At 38.1% G+C, this 10,293-nt stretch overlaps 1 protein-coding gene across 2 annotated transcripts in view; it reads left to right on the forward strand.

Annotated features, from left to right (window-relative positions):
* Positions 1-4,145, forward strand: part of sec24d (SEC24 homolog D, COPII coat complex component) — a 180,788-nt gene extending 176,643 nt beyond the window's left edge. For both annotated transcript variants that reach the window (XM_048595371.1, XM_048595369.1), the window contains exon 23: positions 596-4,145. In XM_048595371.1, coding sequence (XP_048451328.1) covers positions 596-736 — 141 coding nt within the window. In that variant the 3' untranslated portion in view covers positions 737-4,145. The remainder of the gene's footprint in view (positions 1-595) is intronic.
* Positions 4,146-10,293: the final 6,148 nt, after the last annotated feature.

Genomic DNA, 10,293 nt, shown 5'->3' on the forward strand with positions numbered 1-10,293 from the left:
AACTTACTGAAGCGCTGTCTGTTGAAAAGTCCTTGTTAGTTCCATGACAGTGCTGAATGTGATGTCGTAAGTTAAACTCTGAGTTTATGAGCAAAAGTTAGACCAATTCCTTTACTTTCAAAAAACAAAAATTCCTTATTTTGTATGCATTAGATGTTGGCTAGGCTAATTGCCTAATTGTCAAGTAGAAAGTTGAGTGTAAAAATTGCTGTGGGTCTGGAGTCTCAGACAGATAAAGACAGCAGTTTCTTTCCCTGAAGGGTATTAGTGAACCAGATGGATTTTTCCCCAGCAGTCAATAAAGAATTCTTCGTCATCACTAAACTCTTAATTCCAGAGTTTTATTGGATTCAAATTCCACCATCTGCCTTAGCAGGATTTGAACCCAGGCCCCCAGAATATTATCTGGGTCTCTGGATTAATAATTCTAGCGGTAAGACCACTAGGTTGTCAACTCTCTGGTAGGGAGATGAGGCAAAAGATGCTGTAATAAAGTATTTGTCAGGTCATAAGGAATTATATAAAACAAGGAGTTTTTGCAACAAATTGTGTAACCTGGATCTTAAGTCTGACTGTTTTTTCTTTCCATTTGTAGTTAATAATATTAAAGCAAAAAGACAAATCAGAGGGGATCTTCAGACAGTTCCTAGTGGAAGATAAAGGCTTGCACGGAGGAGCTTCTTACATGGATTTCCTCTGCTATGTTCACAAAGAGATCCGTCAGCTCCTCACCTAAAGCCCTCCTTGACCCGTTCTGGTGGATGCCTTTTTATTTAGCCTCACAAGAAAAAGGAACAGTGTAAACCACACATATTTAAAATTATACATCAGTGTATTTTCTTCATGACTGTTAGTGTCAGGGCTTGAGTTTTCTTAGAGGAAACTTGTTTTGAACTTAACAGAAAATCTAGTATTCGCTATTTTATAATAACTCAATTGCTAGTATCGAAATGTCACTGATAAATAAAATAGTTGCTATTAATACATATATATTTAATATATGTAAGCATATGTGTACATTTGACAGTATCAGTACTCTCATCTGTATATGCAGTTATGTCTTAACTGATTTAAAACTGCAACTCCTTCACTACAATGTCAGTAACAAAACACTGTTGCTACATGGTGATAAATAAACTAGGTGATTTTTTTTTCTTTTTTTTAAACAATTTTAAACAACTAAGTATTTTGATTCCAATCAACTGGATGTGTGCAGAAGATAATAAAATAGGAGCAGTTTAGCAAATCTCACACCAAAGCAAAACAGCAATGAAGTAGAACAATGTCATCCAAATTATTTATGAATTTGATGCCATTTACTTGAACAGAGGCTGGCAGTTGTTGCAGAGGTTCTTCAAAACATATGAAACTTCTTACAATGTAATCTCAAGGTGGTGAAGTTGCGGGCAACAAGAAGAAGCTAACTGTAATACTTACGTCTTAATTTCAGTTTTATTACTTTTGACAATTTTGGATAAGTCCATTCCCAAAATCAGTAATTGATAAGAAACAGCAAATTTGAGTTGTATTCTCCCCGAACATCAATCCACCCCTGCCTCCCTACCGAGTTTATTGCTGCAATTTAACATTTACAGGGTAGAGTACTGAAAATCTTATGTCGGGGTATGCACATTTTTTCAATTACACATCCTCAAAATTTATTTTCTGTATTTTTTTGACTGATACCTATTTCCAAGTAGAGCTAGATTAATATGCAAAAACTATAACCGATTTCATTCTTTCATAGTATTGGTAAATTAACTGAAGTAATCATTTTTTGTGCAAAGGGCCAACGGTCTTAAATAGTTATTTTATTTTGCTTCATGCATTTTGTCTTTACAGTATTTCTGAAGTGTCACTAATGGACAGTGTGTTAAATTTACTTCATAGTATTGTGTGCTGTTGTGATTTATAGTCACATACATTTTGTACATTGGATTTCCACTCCTGATTGTCATTGCTGCTTTTTTCAAAAGGGACAAAGTATCTTGTCATGCAGCATAATGTTTGACCTTTCCTAGGCACGATGTTGAATGATACAGAATGATATTACAAATAACCTGTCATCAAAGCATAAAATTAGCATTTGTCACGCCAGCATCATTATCTCGCAGGGCTGATTGTACTGCACAGATGACTTTCACAATCTGATCACTGCAACTTTCTAAAGTGTGATTGAGGGGGAGTAAGTGCAGGGTGGTAGAGGGCTGTCAGGATTGGTGGTAAAGAACAGCCAACTTTGAGCTAATCAGGTCTGGCAGCATCTGTGGACAGAAAGCAGAGTTAATGTTTCGGATCCGATGACCCATCTTCAGATGACCCATCTTCAGATGACCCTCCTTAATCATTCGAATAGGTGCAACACAATGGCACAATTAAAACACAGTTTAAAGAAGGGATCAAGGAACAGATAACTCAGCGGTCATGATCCTTGCACTTATGCTGGGATGGTGTTCACTGATGCTGATCCAGTGGGATATATGAGGTCAGCAGAAGGGCACCTAATGTACATGGGACTTACCTTGGCTAATAAAGGCCCATTTCTTGATCAGCACAGGCGAAATCAAGGGCCTAGCTATCAGAATGTTCACGAAATGTGACTAAATACCATATTGTATATTAGTTAGAGGTGCATGCAATATTCAGTCATGATCTAATACAGGAATGGTGGTGATTTGTATTCAGCGCCCATTTCTTGCCCCGAATCAATACTACATCCAGTTTCTGGCCCTTTATCTCAGCTCAGCAACCCCTCCCTCCCACTTTGACAGTTTGCCCTGTCTGAAGAAGGTAAGAACAAACAGGAGATTGCCAGAAAAAAACAGTGATATGATGCCACCTGTCTCTACCATTTTCTGAGGAATTTCATCAGTCTCTCACTGGAGCTATAGCAGGACGGCAGTGGAAACCTAAGGAATTTCACCCTCAACTAATATAATGCATGAATATGGTTATGTGGACTTAGATAAATTATTCCAAATGTTGTGTATGAACAAGTAGGAAAGAAAGCTTGCTAGATGCAAGTGCAGAATTGAAAGTCACGTGCAGTCCTATCTCCCACCAATGCTTGATTGTAATGAGTGGAGAGCCTCTTAATTTCTGTTGGAAGAATTTTGCACACTTAATTCTGTAAATCTTTCAAAATACATAACAAACATTAACTGAGTTAAATATATGTAAATAAATGCAAAGCACAATGAAAGGTTGAATACCTGTACTCTTCAATAGTTTTTTTTTAGGTTTGGTGACATAAATTTTATATCAACATGCCTTTTTATGTCAGGGAGCGTTGGAGTAAAGTAAACAAATTTAAATTTGCCTGTAACTTTGAAAAACTGTCACAAGACAAGATCTTTTCAGCTTGCAATCTTTTGTGGTATGTAGTTGATGAGGAGAGAGAGCAAGGCAAATAGTTGATAACTGTTATGAACTGATGGTTTTATTTATCCCCAAGTCATTGTTTCAATCATGTTTATCCTGTTGAAAGCAATTTGTTCTGTGATGATGCAAAGTGCTGAAAATGTGTGGATTGATATGGGCTCTTGGTCATAATTTTTCCTGTAATTTGTGAGAAGGTTAGGAACTCAATTGAAATATCATTCGAAGTGAGCAGCACGTATTCAGTTCGTGACCACCATTAAGCACCCAATGATTTGAAATATGGTCATATTAAATGACAGGGGAAGCCTTTAATACATGTGGTATATTCAACTTCTGTCATTTTAAATTGTAATAGACATAAAACACTCAGTTATAAAACCCTGTAAAATTACAATGTGAGCTTTTTTTATTGCCAAACTAGAATTGTGCTGCAGTCATCTAGAATCAAAAGGGTTATATTTCCATTTGTGTATAAGACAAATTACACTTTCAAAATAAGGTCACTTTTTTGGTTTATTCTTCAATGTAATAAATACTTGATGCTTCTCATGCAGTTACCTACAAATGGCGATCATTAAAGAAACCCTTGCAGGTATGATATTTTACGATGAGGAGTAAGACGAGGGATGCGTGACAGATAAAGTCCTCATAATTCAGATCATGAAATGACTTTTCTGTCATGTATTTTTATAATGCAAATTTTTACCCTGTTATTAATTGTTAATAGAAAATTTGCAAATAAAACTGAGTGCCTTGTATTGAAACAGTGTTCACCTAATTTTGTCACAACAGCACATAAGGAAATAATGTGTTTATACAATACCTTCCAAGCACCAAACAGTTAGAAGACAACGGGTGGACTTTTACTGGGGCAGCAGATGTCAGAGCTGAAAGTGGGAGGCAATTCCGGTTTATCTGACTTAGCTACAGGACCTGGGGAGGTACATCCCTACCTGTAACCCGTGAGGCAACCACCACTGGGGCAACCTGCTGTCAGGTGTTCATGCAGCATGATGGTTAACACTGCTACCATGGCAAACCCATCCCAACAAGAAGCTTGCTGGGACGCCACTCATTTACACTGGGCAGAGCACTCAGGTGGCAGTCAATTTTCACAGGACATTCCCACGAAGAGCAATGTGATGCATCATTTATGCATCTGTTAGGTTAGTGCTAAATGTCAGCAAGGACAACAGGAGAGCACCATTACTTCTGCTTTAATTGTGTCTGTTCCATCAAGTAATACGTATATTTCTCCAATATTAATTTCCTTTACTAGTGCCATGAGATCTTTTCTGTACGCACAGAGAGGGGCATGTAGCTTCAACATAACGTCCCATCTGAAAAGGAGCATTGGAAATGGTTCAGCACCAAACCTAGGCTATGCACTTAAACTGCAACACGAAACTTGAACCAATGACCTCTGACTCAAACATGGCCTGGCCATGGGGGTCTCACAGTAAGCCAATGAATCCAGAAATAGCATTTATTGGAAGTTGATTGCAAAAAGTATACACTTGCCACGATCGTACCCAAACTGCCAAACACGACAGAATCTATCTTCAAGATCTTTTCAGCTTGCAATCTTGTGCAAGATCTACATAATTTCACTGTTAGAAGGAAATTACGTACAGCTATAAAGCAAACGAAATCTTAACTTTGTAAGTATTTAGATTTAAGTAATGAATTAATTCTTCTATCAGTTTGCATAGTTAAATGTTTTGAATATAATGTACAACTTGGGCCATACCACAAATACTATTAACAACATTTTGCCAGTCAAAATTTCCTTGTCACACTTTCCTGATAATGTTCCTTCTGTAATAGAAGAATACATCCTCAATTCTCCATGAACAATGTGACAGGAGATTTCCTCGATGTTATAGCGAGTTATTAACAACATGGGACAAATTTTCCCCTGATGGTGGGATAGGTGGCAGGAAGGTTAGATAAGTGCATTGACACTGGAAGAGATACTCTAGTTACCAGGCAGCATTCATTTTAGAACATAATCAAAAAATTCATGAAAAATCGCCATCATCTTCTCAGTTCCTCACCTTGCCCCCATTGCAACAGCAAATTACAAAATTTCAGTTGTGTAAAATTGTAAGGTAATATTTTGGTACCGAATATATCACAGAAGTCATTGGTGCACTTTAATATTTGACTTAGTTTATTGTCTTTTTCTGCAGCAGTGGCCTCGACAGTAAAATAAATGCAAGACACCAAATGCTCAATCTCAGTACTTAGAAATGAAATAAGGATAATTTTAATATTTTAATGTCATGCCCAACAAAATGTATGAATATTTAAAGAGATTAATGTGTATAATTAGATCAAAAAAAGATTATTTCAAAATCCATTATTTTAAACACTTTAAACGGTTTTAGTAAACATGTTCTGCACAGCATTTTCAAAAATTCAGCCTTTCATTGTTACAATTCTAACATTTGTTTTAATGCTGCAAGCTCAGAAATAAATGGCAGACAATGAGTTACTCTAAATAGATTTGAGAGTTAAAGCTCCCTTCAGAGCAACCTATCACTGTGAGCCAGAAGATTTATTTCAAACGAGCTAAAGTAGCTCATGGTTTCTTCTGCAAACTTTCAGCTGCAAATCAAAAATCATCTTCTGCATAATTTAATATCATCTGCAATGTGCATTATTAGGGCACCCCTTAGTGTAAACTCTGTGGGGCCTTTCTCCAGTTTAGGCCACCTTGACCCAAATTGAATAAAAGTTGGCTTCCACAGTGATTTATCACAGGAACTTTATCGAAAAATCACAAAGCAGTCGCTGATGATATCATAGAAGTCAAGGTTACAAGGACAGTGTTACTTCAAGGGAAAGCCAAGTTAACAAGAGAAAACCGAAACGTTGTTTGAAACAATCACTATATCCAACGGAGAGTCTCAAAAGCATGCAACGATACTGGATCCTGAAGTGATTCTACCAGGTGCCATGCCTTTTGCAGAATATCCACTTGCTACAGTGGTATGTAAAGGCCACATGACTGCATTCATAATTATGGAGCGTTTAGATACAGTGACTGTAATGAAATATAACTATAACAGGGCTAGAAATACAGTATCAAAAACCTCAGCAGGTCTGGCAGCATCTGTGGAGAGAAATCAGAACTGAATACTGAGGAAGCGTCATTGGACCCGAAACATTAACTCTGAATTCTCTCATTAGATGCTGCAAGGCCTGCTGAGCTTTTCCAGCAATTTCTGCTTTTGTTTCTGATTTACACCATCTGCAGTTCTTTCGATTTTCATTTAGAAATACAGTATTCTCAGTCACGACATCTTCAGGAAATAAGTAATGCGTGGCATGGTGGCTCAGTGGTTAGCACTGCTGCTTCACAGCGCCAGGGACCTGGGTTTGATTCCAGCCTCAGGCGACTGCATGTGTGAAGTTTGCACATTCTCCTCGTGTCTGTGTGGGTTTCCTCCCACAGTCCAAAGATGTGTTAGGCAGATTAGCAATGCTCAATAGCTCATAGTGTGCTAGGAATGTGCAGGCTAGGTGATTAGCCAAGGGAAATGCAGGGTTAGAGGGATGGAAGGGGTTGCATCAGGGTGGGATACTCTTTGGAAAGTTGGTGTGGACTCGATGGGCCGAATGGCCTCCTTTCAGACTGTAGGGATTCTATGATCCTAAGTGGTATGGAGAGTGGATTGCTTCATTTGTGAGGGATATTCTGACACCATTAGAATTTATGGATGTCCTTGGGGATGGCATTAAGATGCCGCTTATGGGTTAAGAAATAAAAAGCAATATTGTATAATTCTCACTATATTGGAAATGGGGATTGGAGATAAAATTAGACATCTGCAGAGAGTTCAGGGAGAAGCAGGTTGATAATATTGCCTCTTCATTTTTTTTGATAAAAACTGGATTAAAGACAATGCATATATTCAAAGCATGAAACTGATCGATGGGCTGAATGGTCTATTTCTGTTCCCACATCTTATAGTGTTAAAGGGGAAAGAGAGTGGGAACTTTGTAGAATGTCTGCATTATTCTAAACTATCTGCCATGTTTTCGATTCTGGAGATAACCTGACTACCTTCAGCATTCGTTCAGCTTTTCATCTGTAAAAGTGGAGGTTAAATTATTCTTTTGGAGCTGACATTGTCGGATTCTCAAACACTTTGCTCAGCCTAACCCTGATCCAATCTTTTACACACTTACCTCAATAGATCAAAGGAAGTCTTTACAATCTACTTTCCAATTTCCTCCTTAACTCACACTATTTTGCTCATCAATAGTAAGTTTGATCCAGCCAGTCTAGCCAGCTTTCTGAAGAAGACATTTGCTGCTAGGTCATTTATCATATCCTGGATGAGCAGAGAACTGAAACTCACACTGGCGGGAGTGCTTTTAAATGAGGACTTAAACTGTAACAACTTTAAACATGTCCCCCATGCTGGCGTGGAAAATTCAGGAATGAATTTTCACCACAAGCATTCTTCTGCTCGTACACTAAAATAAATTCCAGAAATATTCATGAAAGAAATTTTCTGGGGTCAGGACGAGGAAGCTGCTCCTTCCAGCTCCAAAATACAAACAATGGCTTATTTCGCTGGTCTGTGATGGAAATGTTCTTAGATGGCTTCTCCTCCCTGCAAGTCCAACCTGCTGGCAGAATCAATCGAAACATCCAAGACAGCATTAGGTATATATTTAAATGGAAGTAACGTGCAAATTTACAGGGAAAGGGCAGGAGGATAGTATCAAGTCATGAATGCTCATTTGGAGAGCTGGTGCAGACATGATGAGCCAAACGTTTTCCTTTTGCACTGTAACAGTTCTGTGGTTGGTCAAGGCATTTCCGTGAAGAACATTGCTCCCCATTCTGTAGCCTAATTTTGAAAAAGCTCAATAGCTGTATATGACTATGTATACGTAACTTCTAGCTAACATGATTGAGCCACCTTACAAACCAGACTAATAATCTTCAGTTGGTTGTTAGTGTAAGTCTTAGCTTTATCAGGATTGTTCACCAGATGGTATTTAATTATGGAATTATATCTAACATTAGGCATTATTTTGGGAGTTTTTCAAGCCTGGGTTGGTTGACTACAGTTCAATCCTCTGTCTATTGTAAACAGCCAAAGCCACTTGCTCTTTAATATCATCCACCAGCCCTTGGGGGTGATGTATCTGGTATTGTAATGGCATTGCAATTCATATATCATAGTAGGTGAAACATCTTATTGGCTTGGTACCAACACCATGCAAATGGATAATGCCACTTGTGCAACAACTGCATGGCATCTTTGGGGAATGACTAGTTTCATCTGTCAGTTCATGGCACACCTTGATTGATCACAGCCAAGGTATCACCGATCAGGACACTTATTCTTGGCAATATAAATTGTTCATCCCTTTGAGATTTAGTTGAAAGCAAAATGGAAAACTTTGACAGTCTATGTCTTTTTTCAGCAATACTTACATTTTCTGCTACCAAACAATTTGGGGAACTGAATGCACCTTCTCTTTACTGCAGTCATGTGTCTGTCACCTCCCTTACAATTTAACATAATTTTTTTATTCAGTAGCCTAGAAATTTATACGTGGTAACTTGGAGAAAATCGAACATAGGTGCTTAGATGCTGCAGTGATCTTGATGACTGCTATTTTCAGACTTTTAATAAGCAAAGATGGAATGAGTGCTTTCTCCAAACAATTGGATAATATCCATGACATGAAAGCACCATAAACTGCTGCTCAAAGCAGGTAACTGGTGTTTTAGTAACAATTTCACCAACAGATTGTCCTCTAACAAAGCTGCATTTACACAGCAGTGACTAAATCACTCACAAAACATTCTGAATCCACAAATGTGGTGACCATGGAAAATCTACAGGTGGAAATGGTCAGTGAGTAGTGATGGACACATCCTGGTTATGTATCAACTCATATCTGCCTGTAGTCTTCACTGATATTCATGGGTTAAAGGCTGTAAGTAATAGACTACTGGTAGTTAGAACCTGCAGAGACTAAAGCGTCTGACTCACTAAAGTTTCTGAACAGAGTGGCTGAAGTGGTCTGGGCTGATATGGTACGGTTGACAGGAGAATACTGAATTTTGGACTCCCTGAAAAGGGAAGAGGTTTCCTCCGGGACCAGTACTAACCATCTGAAGTGAGTATCACACAAATAAAACTATAGGCCTGAATTGTGTAGTACACCACATGCGGTCTGACTCATTCCCTTCTCAAAGGTTGCCCATGAAATTTTATAGCAAGAAAAATGTGCTTTTAAGGATCTTCCTTGGGCCGTCAGGTCTCTAAGGCAGAAATCGAATTCAAACAAACTTTCGACATATAGTGGAGCTCAAACTTTTGCTACATCTGCAGTTTTTACATCACGTACTATATGGCACTTAGCCAATGTCTGCATCTCTGTAAGGTTCCTCGTAATGCAGGAAATATTTGAAGTCAGCCCGTTTCTATATGTCACTTCTCCGATCAAATTGTTTCCAAATGCCCAAAACCATGGCTCAACAAAGTTCAGCCAAGTGTCAGTGGACTAACGACATACAGCAATGTCCTAAAAAAGAAACACTGTTTAAGAAGGTGGTCAAATTTTGGAAGTAGTTGTTGCCGGTTACGGTGGTCTTTTGCATTTTCCAGTGGGATTGCAAGTACATTTCCATGTGTCAAGACATTAGTATTTAAAAAGACACTTTGGAAACACATCAGGATAATTTGTACCAACCTTAATATGCATCTCTTCAAAATATTGAAAAGTTACCTCTGCTGCATAGAGAGTCCCTATCCATAGCTCTCTAACAAATGTTAATTTGTTCGTGATAGGCAGATCTTTCACAGCAGTGTTGTCATTTAAAATGAAACCTTTTATTCAAACATCATGACACTATAATATTCCTAACATTGCAGG

Source organism: Rhincodon typus, chromosome 1 (assembly GCF_021869965.1).
Source record: "Rhincodon typus isolate 14 chromosome 1, sRhiTyp1.1, whole genome shotgun sequence".
Lineage (NCBI taxonomy): Eukaryota > Metazoa > Chordata > Chondrichthyes > Orectolobiformes > Rhincodontidae > Rhincodon > Rhincodon typus.